Here is a 16,340-nt window from a genome sequence, read left to right as displayed (position 1 = left end):
ACCTGCGTCCTGTTGGCCAGCTACCAAGGTGGTACGGCCCAGTGGGTCCACGAACCCAATGTGACAAAATCCATATAGGGTTTACAAAATGTATTGACCATTGCAACTTCAGAGAAGCAATTTAAAGGGGACGGCTAACGTGGCTGCACTTCCTGATACTGCACTTTACAAAAACGACCACGACAAAAAAATAAAAAAATAAAAAGAGCAATAGTAAATAGAAAAGAATAACCAAACTATGACGGCTGCTCTAGCTTCTGATTTACAACTGTCTTCTTTAAATGGGTTGTCTCAGGAGACACATTGGTGGCATAACACTACGATATGCCAGTGGTCCGACCGCTGTTATACTCCCTGAATGCAACAAAGAGGCAGAAGCGCTAGGAAGGCACCGTGCCACTTTGTCTCCTCTTGGCTTTTAACGGTTAGGTCAGTCATTCACTAAATGGGCCAATCAAGTGGCCTCCGAAAAAAGCTAAACGTGACAAAGAACTTTCCTAGTGCCGCTGCCACTTCATTCAGGCCATTGGAAGGGGTCAGACCTACATACGAGTAGATGAGGACTTGGTGGCATATCCTAGCGATATCCCACTAATTTCTATCCAGAGATCACCCCTTTAAGTAACATATGGTACCATAAACATGGAGCCAACTTTGACCGCGGAAACTTCCCTTTATTCACTTGAGTGTGTAGATATATCTGGGAAAAAGAATAGTACGGAAAAATGTATTGAATTCAGAGACTCCACTCCCAGCAGAACACAACAGTTTATTCTATGTAAACATTCTCTGGAATCAACTAAAAACATTTTTACAGTTATTGCTCAAAAAAAAGAAAAAAAAAAAAGGAAAAGCTTCATTTCCAACCTAGATAAGAATGGTCTTTGGGGTAGTCATTAAGTAGTTGCTGATGGCCAAGTTGTGTCTAGGATAAAGGTTCTTTACCTGATCTCTCCCGGAGGTGTCTACATGTAAGGCTCACCGGGAGAAATTATTTCGGGAGAGATTTTAACTACAGCGTAAGAGTAAGTCTATGGACACATTCTGTGGGCAATGTTAGATTTCTTGTAGGATGTGCTCCATTGTACCATCGGTCACGGGCTGCATTGCTTCCTGTACGTATACGATGAACTCCGAGGTCTCTTCTCCTTGTGTATACACAGTGACCGTTTCAATCCCTTCAACGTCATCTGAAGAAACCACCAGGTGGTGCTGTTCTCCCAACCCCACCGAGGCTTGTTGTAGAGCTTCCTGTATCATTACGGTGTGATTGGCTGAGCGCTCTTCTTCAGTCACCTGGTAAGAGATTTAAATAACATCACAAACCACAACGTTCATTAGTACATACTGTATGGAAGGTGACAACCATAGACAATTACACCAACATTGTTCCCAGGACCACAATTGTCAATAACATTGTTCTATGACCAAAATAGTCAATGTGTTCTGGTTCTATTACCCCAAGTGGCAGTGTGTCGTAATTCTGTTACTCCAAGTGTCAGCGTGTCCTTGTTTTGTCCCCCTAGTAACAATTGGTGCGGCATTACTATAGATCTACCATAATATATTTCATATCATATGCTTTTTGGACAGAGAGTGTCACTGTACCATCATTCTGGGACCTCAAAAATCAATGAGTTAATTTTCTTAATTTGAACAAAGATCTGAACAAGGGTCTGAACAAGGGTCTTAGTGACTCCACATAGCATAAAAAATAAAATTTTTACTAATCTTGGATCCAAGTCTTAATCTAATGTCTAGGATTTACAAATTTTATCCCAATTCTACATTACCAAAACTAGAGATGTCACGCTCTTTAAAAACAGAGCGAACCCCACGGAAGAGACGCGCTCGCTAACCTATAGGCCAGTGTTCCTTAATGTCAGTCCTCAAGAACCTCCAACAGGAGAAGATTTGAGGAGATCCCAAAGAGTGACCATCTGTGAAACATGAAAGAAATCCTGTAAATTACGACCTGTTGGAGTCCCTCTGGAAGGATCAAGGACATCCATATAGAGTCTTCCACCCATTAGGTGCCTAGCATGCTTTTGGAGGATTTGGGGTGACACCCTCGAGGGATTTTCTCTCCTTTGGCTGGTCATGCTTTGAAGGAAGCCTTCATTGGGGAGTCCATGGCTCACCTACCGGTTCCTACTTTACCTACCTACATAAAACAGCATTTAAAAAAAAATAACCCCCAACTTAATTTATAACCCACACTTTGGCCTTGGGGACCAGTAGGTTCTTCGTCCATGGACGGAGGTGTCGGGTATGGAAGGGTCAGTGCTTTGTCTCAGTAGATGCCACCAGAAGTTCTACAGAGTCTATCTAGCAAATGTTCTTTCCCTTAGATTTCGTCCCGATTGACTATTTTCACAAGGGACCGATCCCATTTTCCGTATTTATTCCATAAAAATATCAATCATTACGTTTTTTTTTTTACTGCATTTGCCGCGCTTCAAATGTCAGTTCTACAACAACGATCCATATTTCTTCTTTTCGAGTATGATAAATCACAATTCTGTAGGAGGATTTGCATTTCAAAGTCGGTGTTTACATCATCTCACACTTCTGAACATTCTCATTTACATTCTTATAGAACAGCCGCGGGCTGAGTCCCCTCCGCTGAATAATAGAGAGAGTGATCCCAGCCGTTAAATGAGCGAAGATGCCAGCTTCAATTCCCTTAGTTGGCATCTCTGCTCTGGTTTGATACCAGTCTTGCGTTTAAATGAAAATATGAAAGCTGCTGCTGAAGATCATACCCCTGGGTTACGGCAAAACAAGGCTGGCATTTTACTGGAAATTCAGTTGGTAGGAAAAGCAAAAACGAGCAATTTTTTAGAAATTTGGTTTACACTGGTGTTTAGAAAGAACAAAGTTAAAACAGTGGATAAAAAACCCAAAAACTTTCTTGATTTTTTTAAGGTGTGCTTGAGTTAACCCCTTTTTAGGTCTTCAAGACGTTGCTATATTTTTTTTCTTAAAGGGGTTTCCCCATGATCATTATTGATCACCTATCCACAGGATAGGTGATCAATATCTGATCGGTAGTGGTCCGACTGCGGAGACCCCCACCGATCACGAGAACGGGTTTTACCTTGCCGTTCCTAGGTACTTCATATGAATGGAGTGGTACTGTGCATGCTCGGCCACCGCCACATTCATTTATAGGGGGCTCCCGAGCATGATCTTCGACAGCCCCATAGAACCGAATGGATAGATGTCGAGTATGTGCAGTACCGCTCCATACCTACGGGGCTCCCATGAACAGCATGGTAAGCCCGTTCTCGTGAACGGTGGAGGTCTTAGCAGTCGGGCCCCCACTGATTAGATATTGATCACCTGACCTGCGGATAGGTGATAAATATTGAATATTGGAAACCCCCTTTAATCTCTCCTCATTACAGGACTTGAATGGCTTATTTTTCAGTCTATGTAGCTGAATGTTTACTACTTTAACCCTTTTGCTGCCGGGGGCAATTTTCAGACTTTTGACATACACAAATAAAACTTGAATTATTTCACCCCCCTACCCATATATTTTCTAAAAATAGACACCTGGCACATTGTGAAAAGGTCACCCAGCAATTTTCACTCAATGGCGCCTTCATGGAATTTTGCATTAAAGCGTAATATTCTCAGAAAAATAAAAGTTCAGGAGGTGTAGAGTTCATAGTTGCTTTTAGGTTGTCACGCATAGATCTCTACAAAATCACCAGAATCCCTGACTTCAGACGAAAACCTTATATTTAGGGTTAAGGTGGGACTACCATGATCGAGTTTCTTGGCCACCATTTTTGGCATGTTCTCCTTGTGGTTAACATTTTATAGTATTTGGATGTGGAATTATTTGCTGCCGACCTGCGCCAAGTTGATAAAACACGTGCAATAATTTTCAAGCCAACCAATCGTTGGCCAGCCGATCCGAGGTTGCGCCCTGTAAAAGGGTTTTCTATAGGGCCGCACTGCCACTAAATACCACAAGGCACAACTCTTGGCAGAAAACGGTGGCCAAAACTAGACTTTTTATAAACGTGCCCCTAGATCTACAAGAGTTCAGGTTATTACTGAGAATTCCATGCAAAATGTGCGAAAGTCAAAGTGACGGGGGGCGGGAGCCGTTGCCATCATCGATTTCCACCGACACACACGGTTATTACGGCATTATTGTAGCAATCTCCTTGCGCGGCTTGACACGAGCGAGCAGCGTACAGTGCATAATAACATAGCTGGACGGCGATGGATCTGGGGAGGGATGAACATACAAGGTTCACTGCGTAGGTCAAAAATAAAATGACCAAAGTGAAAGAATTACTGGTTTCAAAAAAGTGTAACTAACGTGTACAGCCGGGGGGGCACTCTTGGTAACCTAGACTTAGAAGAGTGGCTTTAACCCCTTCCTGCATTTAGACTGTTCCATTACTTTCTAATAGTGGTCTTTCGGGCCGCAATGGGATGTAATGGTACGTCCAGTGGATGGGACGGGCACAGGAGTAACTCAGATTCTGTCCGCTTTACCTTTTAGATGCCGTGGTCAATAGCGAAGACAAATTCTGAGTGGCTACAGAGGAAAGGGGCTTCCTCTGTCACCCCATCAGTGCCCTATGACACGATTGTGGAGAAACCAATAGGAGGATACGGCTGTCACGGCTATTTGCCTATTAGGTCGTGCCAAAGGCAAGGTCGAAGGTCTCTTGCACAGTTTTTCATGCCATTCGATTGAAACCTATCGGGTGTCAAGGACCCATTCACTTCAGTGGGCAAATCCGACGTCTGGCTTTCTGAATGCAGCATTGCAACAAAAAGATAACTTTCCTGCGGTCATAAATGTCAAAATAGACTTGGTCCTTAAGGGAATAAAGAGCATTTCCACCCAAAACTTGGGGGCGGGGGGGGGGGGGGGGGGGGTGTTTCCCTTGGATGGCAGGCAACCTTCGGCATCCCCCATCCTGACAGTTATCATACTGTGGCCCCAGGGAAACCGTATCAGCTCTGCTACATCTGCTTACAGATCCCTTCTAAAAAGGCTCCAGGTAGTGATATTTTTGAGAACAGTTGTCAATAGCCATGGAATATGCGACAAAGAAGAAATCCAAAGCCAGGTCATGAAGTTCACCCCCTAGAACGAATATTGATTCGGATTAGACCGAGAATGTCCCTTCATTACGGCAGCTGAAGATAAAGGTGAAGAACGGCGGCGCTTCCCTCAGGCACACCTACCACACTGCACAGCAGAGAGTATAGTGGGAGGACGACAAATGCCATGATCGCCTCAAGGAGACTCCAAGGATGTGTAGATTTTGCTTTTAAAAGAAGAAGATCAACACGTGGAGGAGACCAAACATTCCTAGTGCGAGATACACGGAGTATACACTATATACACACACACACACACACACAGATACATGCACTATATGGAGAAAAGGATCAGGACACAGCTCTTAACAATTGTATTCAGATGTCTCCTTCAGTCCCAGGGATGTAAAGCCGCCGCCACTGGACTCTGGAGCTGTGGAAACGTGTTCTGTGGAGTGACGCTTCTCTATCTGGCGTGGTCTCTGGAGTGACGCTTCTCTATCTGACGTGTTCTGTGGAGTGACGCTTCTCTATGTGACGTGTTCTGTGGAGTGACGCTTCTCTATGTGGCGTGTTCTGTGGAGTGACGCTTCTCTATGTGGCGTGTTCTGTGGAGTGACGCTTCTCTATGTGACGTGTTCTGTGGAGTGACGCTTCTCTATGTGACGTATTCTGTAGAGTGACGCTTCTCTATGTGACGTGTTCTGTGGAGTGACGCTTCTCTATGTGATGTGTTCTGTGGAGTGACGCTTCTCTATGTGACGTGTTCTCTGGAGTGACGCTTCTCTATCTGACGTGTTCTGTGGAGTGACGCTTCTCTATGTGACGTGTTCTGTGGAGTGACGCTTCTCTATGTGGCGTGTTCTGTGGAGTGACGCTTCTCTATGTGGCGTGTTCTGTGGAGTGACGCTTCTCTATGTGACGTGTTCTGTGGAGTGACGCTTCTCTATGTGACGTGTTCTGTGGAGTGACGCTTCTCTATGTGACGTGTTCTGTGGAGTGACGCTTCTCTATGTGACGTGTTCTGTGGAGTGACGCTTCTCTATGTGACGTGTTCTGTGGAGTGACGCTTCTCTATGTGACGTGTTCTGTGGAGTGACGCTTCTCTATGTGACGTGTTCTGTGGAGTGACGCTTCTCTATGTGACGTGTTCTGTGGAGTGACGCTTCTCTATGTGACGTGTTCTGTGGAGTGACGCTTCTCTATGTGACGTGTTCTGTGGAGTGACGCTTCTCTATGTGACGTGTTCTGTGGAGTGACGCTTCTCTATGTGACGTGTTCTGTGGAGTGACGCTTCTCTATGTGACGTGTTCTGTGGAGTGACGCTTCTCTATGTGACGGGTTCTGTGGAGTGACGCTTCTCTATGTGACGTGTTCTGTGGAGTGACGCTTCTCTATGTGACGTGTTCTGTGGAGTGACGCTTCTCTATGTGACGTGTTCTGTGGAGTGACGCTTCTCTATCTGGCGTGGTCTCTGGAGTGACGCTTCTCTATCTGGCGTGGTCTCTGGAGTGACGCTTCTCTATGTGACGTGTTCTGTGGAGTGACGCTTCTCTATATGACGTGTTCTGTGGAGTGACGCTTCTATATGGCGTGTTCTGTGGAGTGACGCTTCTCTATTTGACGTGTTCTGTGGAGTGACGCTTCTTTATATGACGTGTTCTGTGGAGTGACGCTTCTCTATATGACGTGTTCTGTGGAGTGACGCTTCTCTATATGACGTGTTCTGTGGAGTGACGCTTCTCTATGCGAAGTGTTCTGTGGAGTGACGCTTCTCTATGCGAAGTGTTCTGTGGAGTGACGCTTCTCTATGCGAAGTGTTCTGTGGAGTGACGCTTCTCTATGCGACGTGTTCTGTGGAGTGACGCTTCTCTATGTGACGTGTTCTGTGGAGTGACAATTCTCTATGTGACGTGTTCTGTGGAGTGACGCTTCTCTATCTGGCGTGTTCTGTGGAGTGACGCTTCTCTATGTGACGTGTTCTGTGGAGTGACGCTTCTCTATGTGACGTGTTCTGTGGAGTGACGTTTCTCTATGTGGCGTGTTCTGTGGAGTGACGCTTCTCTATGTGACGTGTTCTGTGGAGTGACACTTCTTTATATGACGTGTTCTGTGGAGTGACACTTCTCTATATGACGTGTTCTGTGGAGTGACGCTTCTCTATCTGGCGTGTTCTGTGGAGTGACGCTTCTCTGTCTGGGGTCTGATGGATGAGTTTGGTGAATGCCAGGAGAACATAACCTGCCTAACTACATTGTGCCCGCTGTAAGGTTTGGTGGGGGCGGGTAATGATATGGGGTGTTTTTCTGGGGTCGGTTCCTTAGTTCCAGTGAAGGGGAATCTGAATTCTTCATCATACAAGACATTCTGGACATTTGTAGCTTCCAACCTTGTGGGAACAGTTTGGGGTCCGGCCATTATCTGATCCTCAGGACTGCGCCCCAGAGCACAAGGTCCATAAAGACATGGTGGGTAGTGGGTGGTTTTTTGGGAGAGTTTGATGTGGAAGAACTTGACTGGCCGCACAGAGCCCCGACCTCAACCCCATCCAATACCTTTGGGATGAACTACAACGGAGATTATTTTAGAGTTCAGGTTTTATTTTTGTGTATGTCAAAAGTGTGAAAATTATCGAGGCTGTGAAAGGGTTAAGATCAAAACTATATCCCAATCTTTATAGTAAATGGATAGTCGAAAATGAACAATCTGCAGCAGCAAATCCCACATGACATTTTTTCTTAGGTTTGCAGGTTTCAGTTTTGGAGAATCTGTTACATTATCGAGATGATAACGCAGTGTTAGACCCAAGGGGTTAATACCTGTAATCAAATCAGTATAGCACCCCTAATAGAGACAATCACAGACTTTGCAGTATCGGGGGGGACCATAGATATATCCCAGATTTCCACACCGTACCATCACTAGATGCACCCATGGCGACATTACCCGGACACTTGATATAACATGGAGCCAGAACAAAGTCCGTCAAAGTGTAACTAAACTTTTTAAAAAACTTCTGACATATCGGAAGTTTTGATCCGTGGGGGTCCGAGCACTTAGACTCCCGCCAATCACTAAAACTAAGTGACCGAAGCGTTCCTGTGAGCGCTGTGCCGTTTAGTTCTGGATTGGCTTTCCTCGAAGCAGCGTACGGGCTCAATAGAAAGTTTATGAGCCCATACACCGCTGGATCAGCTTTCACCCAAGCGCTTCTGCCACTTCATTTTCGAAATCGGTGGAGGTCTCAGTGCCCGAAACCCCATCGATCAAAACTTCTAACATGTCGCTTTGACATGTCAAAAGTTTTTTAAAAGTTTAGTTTCCCCCTAATGCTCCAAAAGTGGCAAACCCCCAATACTTTTTACCTTTGTAACAGCAAGGGACAATCCTTTTATGTTAGAAGGATTTGTGGGGGAATCCAGCAGCAAGTGTTCCATTTCCCTGCAGTGCCCCCACAGGGGAAATTAAGCATTACACAGTTTTTATTGAAATCAATGCGCGGTTTGTGTAATGAAAGGACATGAGAGTCCACCAGCGAGACAGACACTCTTTATAGCCACTCTCTGGCTAATAGATAACAGTCTCTTAATGGGGATACCCACAAAAATTCCCCAATAGACTATTTTAAAATGTATAACCTAAACCAGCAACCCCTTTATTTATAGAAAGTACCAATTAAACCAATTCAGAGCGAGAAGTCCACTTAAAGGTGTTGTCCACTGCCGGACAACTGATGACCTATCCACCAGATAGGTCATCAGTACATGATCTGTGGGGGTCCGACACCTGGACCCCGCACCGGCTGCCTCTAGGCAACGGACGTCCATACCAGAAGAAGTTGGCTGCGGTCACGGAATAGCGGCCGATAGGCAGTATTCAAGTGAATAGGAGCAAAGCTGCAGTACGGCCGCCATGCTATTTACGGAACCAATAGTTTCCGGCTCCGTACATAGCATAATGGGCAATAACATCCGGTGCCCGCAGGCCACCGGAGCGGCTGATCGGTGCGGGGTCTGGGTATCAGACGCGCACTGATGATATACTGATGACCTATCCGGTGGATAGGTCATCAGTTGTCTGGAAGTGGACAACTCCTTTAATGCATAGCGCACGAACTTCCATATTGTCCTGCTGTGTAAACAATGGCCTCACCTGTTCCACCACCGTTACAGTTCCGGGAGCCATGGCAACCACCGAGGCGACAGCGTCGTGGGATTCCGTCCCAAACTCGATGATCTGCTGGAGTATGTTTACAGCTGTGGGGTCGAGCTTCTCACCTTATCAGAAAATCAATAAGTACAAGTTATCCGGAGGCGCGGTAACAACGCTTGGTAACGTTCTCCGCGCCCTTTTATGACTTTCACGAAACGATGATTGCCAATCTAGAGAACGCTGTAAATAAACACGGCTCGTCGGAAAATATTAAATATACATAATTAATGATATGAAAGGATTGTGTGCTGAGGAGTTTTATAATGTTGTCTTTTCGTTTTTTTTGCGTTGTGTACGCTTTCTCTAAGGCCGCCATCTGTGTGACCATCTGCAGCTCTGCTGATAAACAAAGCTTCTGCAGAGTAATTTGCGGAGATGAAACTAAATAATGCTCAGAAATTAAGCTGCATCTCCATATGCATCGCAGTGAACGAATCAAGATGGGGAAGCACATTACCTATACCAAGATGTAGCAGTGCTGAGTTTGTTGGCGATATCCTAATGCGTAATGTGAGGTTTACATAGATCAATAAACTTACAGCATTATCTCAAATCAAATGCCATAATGCAGCCACAAACATCTAAGTGACAAATTCAACTCTGCTACATTTGTTTTTGGTCAGATTACATTTTTAAGGGTAATCGGTAAATCACACTCATCTAGCTGGGGTTTGGGGTTCTGCAATGTAGTGCGTCACATAGGCCGACGAGATGGTTTAACCCAACCTGGTGATTAGAAATGCGTGAACTGATCCGTCCAATAATCCATTTGTCTGCCATTGGGTGAATAGATGTCACATGTTTGTGGTTTGCCTTTGGCGAGGTTTAGGAGCTTTAAAGGGGTCTTTTTTGGTGACATTGCTTTTAGAGTTAACACAATTTGACATTAAAGACTTTGGAAAACTCTTGAACTTGTCAAAAATGAAGAGATAAAGATTATGTCCTGGATTATCAGGCTATGCTCCGTGACTCCAGCTCAGCTACCTTGTCTACTGGAGTCTTTAATAGTCTAAAATCCAACTCCTGACAAATTTTGCCATCTGCATTAGGTCGAGGGAGCCGGATATTGTACAGCCCTACATGTGCTCAATAAGCAGCTTTAAATAGATCTCTGACTTTCTTCCCAACCCTCATGCACAATGGCAAAAGGCTGACTTGACTATATGATCATGTATAAACACTATATGTGTTCACATTGCTTAAATCAATTTTAATTATTTGAAGCAGCTCTCTCTGCCCCTCTCCCAGCGGTAAGTCCAAGCACAACCTTAGGGGGAGCGATCAGCGACTAAATTACATCCAACCAATCAGCTGCATGTAATTAAACCTTTGTCTTACTAGGTCTGAAGTGGTGGAAAGTCCCTCACAGAGCCAGTCAAAGAATCCTGAATGAAACAAGTTTGGAAATAGTATGCAGAGTGGCTCTTAGTTCTGTTTAAGGCTATGTTCACACAGGGTATTTTGCCGAGATTTTTGACGCGGAAACCGCGTCGCAAAACTCGGCAAAAACGGCCCGAAGATGCCTCCCATTGATTTCAATGGGAGGCGTCGGCGGCTTTTTCCCGCGAGCAGTAAAACTGCCTCGCGGGAAAAAGAAGCGACATGCCCTATCTTCGGGCGCTTCCGCCTCTGACCTCCCATTGACTTCAATGGGAGGCAGAGAAAGCGTATTTCGCGCTGTTTTATGCCCGCGGCGCTCAATGGCCGCGGGCAAAAAACGGCGCGAAAAACTCCGCGAAAATCGGCGTGCAGGGAGAGGAATATCTGCCTCAAACTTCCAAACGGAATTTTGAGGCAGATATTCCTCCTGCAAAATACCCCGTGTGAACATAGCTAAAGAAATCTGTATGTATCAATGGGGCATATAGACAGGGTTTTTCTTCATGGATGAGGCGGCTGCCTAACAAGGCAGGAAAAGGGTCAGGTCAATCTGGACATAGAGGGGGGCACTAGAGATGGGATCCGCACCTATCAGGACATTTATAGCATATCCCGTGGATATGCCATAAACGCCTTCGATAGGTATACCCCTTTAATACTTGTAGGGTGTAGTGCTGGCATTCACGATATAACAATCTTACTAAACCCGCGGTCACATGAAGCTTCACTAAGGCTCTATGAACATCTGCATCGTGGCTTCAGTTTTTAATGGAAGCGATGAAGCAGTGCCATATTAGTGGTACTACTTATACCAGCGTAACCCAATGGAAAAATCACCTATGAAATCTGCCAAAGTTTGCGACAGAGGCTCGAAGGCAAATGTGAACAGAGCCTAAACCCTTCCACTGTATGCTAACCACACACAGTAGATGTCTGTTCATTTAAACTGATAGTAAAATTCAGAAACTTTATTTACTTGCTGGCTCTTTAGTATTCATTCGTCTACTCAGGAAGACAGAACTTCACGCTCCACTTACTGGTTTCCGATGTATAGCGGAGATCCTGGAGAGCGGCAACAGCTGTCTGCGTTCCCTGAACATCTGCTGCGGCTTCAGCGATATGAAGGAACTGGGTAGAGACCTCCTCGGTCACATCCGAAGGCTGAACGCCATACAAAAAAAATAAGAAGGAGACAAGATGAGATGTGCTGCAGAGATGACAATGTGTATGGGGTGGGGGGAATCATTATTTGTACTGTAGTTTAGAGGATAATGGCTCTTACAGTATTGCCACACAAGAAACACGGTCGCAATTATTCCCAGTGAGAAAACACATCAGAACTCGTAGCAAGTTTCTTACAAACATGGAAAAGCTAATAATAAGAATAATCATATATAGAGAGTTATAGAAATACTGCAGCAATACAGCTAAGAATGAAACAATAATTCTCTCTTTGGTGTTCTTGGAATCCCTGTGTCATGCTCCACCCGCCGCCTCCAGGGGCCCTGCACAAGGCAGAACAGTTTTGCAAAGATCGTTCTTTAAACAGTTTCTGTCAGTTCTCCTGTGTGGTGTAGTATAGGGGAGCTGTCAGATCTCCTGTGTGGTGTAGTATAGAAGACCTGTCCGCTCTCCTGTGTGGTGTAGTATAGAGAAGCTGTCAGCTCTCCTGTGTGGTGTAGTATAGAGGATCGGTCAGCTCTCCTGTGTGGTGTAGTATAGAGGATCTGTCAGATCTCCTGTGTGGTGTAGTATAGAGAAGCTGTCAGCTCTCCTGTGTGGTGTAGTATAGAGGATCTGTCAGCTCTCCTGTGTGGTGTAGTATAGAGGATCTGTCAGCTCTCCTGTGTGGTGTAGTATAGAGGAGCTGTCAGTTCTCCTGTGTGGTGTAGTATAGAGGATCTGTCGGCTCTCCTGTGTGGTGTAGTATAGAGGAGCTGTCAGTTCTCCTGTGTGGTGTAGTATAGAGGATCTGTCAGCTCTCCTGTGTGGTGTAGTATAGAGTAGCGGTCAGCTCTCCTGTGTGGTGTAGTATAGAGGAGCTGTCAGTTCTCCTGTGTGGTGTAGTATAGAGGAGCTGTCAGCTCTCCTGTGTGGTGTAGTATAGAGGAGCTGTCGGCTCTCCTGTGTGGTGTAGTATAGAGAAGCTGTCAGCTCTCCTGTGTGGTGTAGTATAGAGGAGCTGTCAGCTGTCCTGTGTGGTGTAGTATAGAGGAGCTGTCAGCTCTCCTGTGTGGTGTAGTATAGAGGATCTGTCAGCTCTCCTGTGTGGTGTAGTATAGAGAAGCGGTCAGCTCTCCTGTGTGGTGTAGTATAGAGGAGCTGTCAGTTCTCCTGTGTGGTGTAGTATAGAGGATCTGTCAGCTCTCCTGTGTGGTGTAGTATAGAGGAGCTGTCAGATCTCCTGTGTGGTGTAGTATAGAAGACCTGTCCGCTCTCCTGTGTGGTGTAGTATAGAGAAGCTGTCAGCTCTCCTGTGTGGTGTAGTATAGAGGATCTGTCAGCTCTCCTGTGTGGTGTAGTATAGAGGATCTGTCAGATCTCCTGTGTGGTGTAGTATAGAGAAGCTGTCAGCTCTCCTGTGTGGTGTAGTATAGAGGATCTGTCAGCTCTCCTGTGTGGTGTAGTATAGAGGATCTGTCAGCTCTCCTGTGTGGTGTAGTATAGAGGAGCTGTCAGTTCTCCTGTGTGGTGTAGTATAGAGGATCTGTCGGCTCTCCTGTGTGGTGTAGTATAGAGGAGCTGTCAGTTCTCCTGTGTGGTGTAGTATAGAGGATCTGTCAGCTCTCCTGTGTGGTGTAGTATAGAGTAGCGGTCAGCTCTCCTGTGTGGTGTAGTATAGAGGAGCTGTCAGTTCTCCTGTGTGGTGTAGTATAGAGGAGCTGTCAGCTCTCCTGTGTGGTGTAGTATAGAGGAGCTGTCGGCTCTCCTGTGTGGTGTAGTATAGAGAAGCTGTCAGCTCTCCTGTGTGGTGTAGTATAGAGGAGCTGTCAGCTGTCCTGTGTGGTGTAGTATAGAGGAGCTGTCAGCTCTCCTGTGTGGTGTAGTATAGAGGATCTGTCAGCTCTCCTGTGTGGTGTAGTATAGAGAAGCGGTCAGCTCTCCTGTGTGGTGTAGTATAGAGGAGCTGTCAGTTCTCCTGTGTGGTGTAGTATAGAGGATCTGTCAGCTCTCCTGTGTGGTGTAGTGTAGAGGATCTGTCAGCTCTCCTGTGTGGTGTAGTAGAGAGGATATGGCAGCTCTCCTGTGTGGTGTAGTATAGAGGAGCTGTCTGCTCTCCTGTGTGGTGTAGTATAGAGGTTCTGTCAGCTCTCCTGTGTGGTGTAGTATAGAGGATCTGTCAGCTCTCCTGTGTGGTGTAGTATAGAGGATCTGTCAGCTCTCTTGTGTGGTGTAGTATAGAGGAGCTGTCAGCTCTCCTGTGTGGTATATAGAGGATCTGTCAGCTCTCCTGTGTGGTGTAGTATAGAGGAGCTGTCAGCTCTCCTGTGTGGTATATAGATGATCTGTCAGCTCTCCTGTGTGGTGTAGTATAGAGGATCTGTCAGCTCTCCTGTGTGGTGTAGTATATAGGAGCGGTCAGCTCTCCTGTGTGGTGTAGTATAGAGGATCTGTCAGTTCTCCTGTGTGGTGTAGTATAGAGGATCTGTCAGTTCTCCTGTGTGGTGTAGTATATAGGAGCGGTCAGCTCTCCTGTGTGGTGTAGTATAGAGGATCTGTCAGCTCTCCTGTGTGGTGTAGTATAGAGGAGCGGTCAGCTCTCCTGTGTGGTGTAGTATAGAGGAGCTGTCAGTTCTCCTGTGTGGTGTAGTATAGAGGAGCTGTCAGTTCTCCTGTGTGGTGTAGTATAGAGGATCTGTCAGCTCTCCTGTGTGGTGTAGTATAGAGGATCTGTCAGTTCTCCTGTGTGGTGTAGTATATAGGAGCGGTCAGCTCTCCTGTGTGGTGTAGTATAGAGGATGTGTCAGCTCTCCTGTGTGGTGTAGTATAGAGGAGCTGTCAGTTCTCCTGTGTGGTGTAGTATAGAGGAGCTGTCAGTTCTCCTGTGTGGTGTAGTATAGAGGATCTGTCAGCTCTCCTGTGTGGTGTAGTATAGAGGAGCTGTCAGTTCTCCTGTGTGGTGTAGTATAGAGGATCTGTCAGCTCTCCTGTGTGGTGTAGTATAGAGGAGCTGTCAGTTCTCCTGTGTGGTGTAGTATAGAGGATCTGTCAGTTCTCCTGTGTGGTGTAGTATAGAAGAGCTGTCAGCTCCCCTGTGTGGTATAGTATAGAGGAGCTGTCAGCTCTCCTGTGTGGTGTAGTATAGAGGAGCTGTCAGCTCTCCTGTGTGGTGTAGTATAGGGGAGCTGTCAGCTCTCCTGTGTGCTGTAGTATAGAGGAGCTGTCAGCTCTCCTGTGTGGTGTAGTATAGAGGAGCTGTCAGCTCTCCTGTGTGGTGTAGTATAGAGGAGCTGTCAGCTCTCCTGTGTGGTGTAGTATAGAGGAGCTGTCAGCTCTCCTGTGTGGTGTAGTATAGAGGAGCTGTCAGCTCTCCTGTGTGGTGTAGTATAGAGGATCGGTCAGCTCTCCTGTGTGGTGTAGTATAGAGGAGCTGTCAGCTCTCCTGTTGTGTAGTATAGAGGATCAGTCAGCTCTCCTGTGTGGTATAGTATAGAGGATCTGTTAGCTCTCCTGTGTGGTGTAGTATAGAGGATCAGTCAGCTCTCGTGTGTGGTATTGTATAGAGGATCTGTGAGCTCTCCTGTGTGGTGTAGTATAGAGGATCTGTCAGCTCTCGTGTGTGGTATTGTATAGAGGATCTGTGAGCTCTCCTGTGTGGTATAGTATAGAGGATCTGTCAGCTCTCCTGTGTGGTATTGTATAGAGGATCTGTCAGTTCTCCTGTGTGGTGTAGTATAGAGGATCTGTGAGCTCTCCTGTGTGGTGTAGTATAGAGGATCTGTCAGTTCTCCTGTGTGGTGTAGTATAGAGGATGAGTCAGCTCTCCTGTGTGGTGTAGTATGGAGGATCTGTCAGCTCTCCTGTGTGGTATTGTATAGAGGATCTGTCAGCTCTCCTGTGTGGTGTAGTATAGAGGATCTGTCAGCTCTCCTGTGTGGTGTAGTATAGAGGATCTGTCAGCTCTCCTGTGTGGTGTAGTATAGAGGATCTGTCAGTTCTCCTGTGTGGTGTAGTATGGAAGATCTGTCAGTTCTCCTGTGTGGTGTAGTATGGAGGATCTGTCAGCTCTCCTGTGTGGTATTGTATAGAGGATCTGTGAGCTCTCCTGTGTGGTGTAGTATAGAGGATCTGTCAGCTTTATTCTTATTATGGTGACATTTCCTGTTCTCATTAGTGAGAGTTTCCATATTGTAATGCAGACCTTGTGCAGATCAAAAATTCCCAACTACATCAGGACCTCCAATCTACCTTGGCTGTGGAGACAACAATGTAATTAATGATCTGAATTCACACAAAATCTCCTTGACAACACTGCGTCCAACAAAGATTAAGTGGGGAAATGTCATCAGAATCTCTCAGTAGTGCAGCCTCAGACATTGGGCCTGTAACTGCCAAAGCGCATCTCTCAGAATAGAATCTTTAAGACTTTAAAAGATCCCTACCAGAAGACTTTTATAAAGAGGACAGTTTATTGTGCTTTCAAAATTTGAAAAGTTTTTTAACGTTTT

At 45.8% G+C, this 16,340-nt stretch overlaps 1 protein-coding gene across 1 annotated transcript in view; it reads right to left on the bottom strand.

Moving 5' to 3' along the window:
- Window positions 1-755: 755 nt before the first annotated feature.
- The window catches only part of ZFAT (zinc finger and AT-hook domain containing), a 166,911-nt gene continuing 151,326 nt past the window's right edge, over window positions 756-16,340 (bottom strand). The window contains exons 15-17 of the mRNA XM_075825704.1: window positions 11,709-11,832; window positions 9,232-9,356; window positions 756-1,296 (exon numbers count right to left, since the gene is read on the bottom strand). Coding sequence (XP_075681819.1) covers window positions 1,057-1,296; window positions 9,232-9,356; window positions 11,709-11,832 — 489 coding nt within the window. The 3' untranslated portion in view covers window positions 756-1,056. The remainder of the gene's footprint in view (window positions 1,297-9,231; window positions 9,357-11,708; window positions 11,833-16,340) is intronic.

Source organism: Rhinoderma darwinii, chromosome 5, assembly GCF_050947455.1.
Source record: "Rhinoderma darwinii isolate aRhiDar2 chromosome 5, aRhiDar2.hap1, whole genome shotgun sequence".
Taxonomy (NCBI): Eukaryota; Metazoa; Chordata; class Amphibia; order Anura; family Rhinodermatidae; genus Rhinoderma; species Rhinoderma darwinii.
The sequence above is the reverse complement of the archived record's forward strand: the minus strand, read 5'-3'. Positions and strand labels throughout refer to the sequence as shown.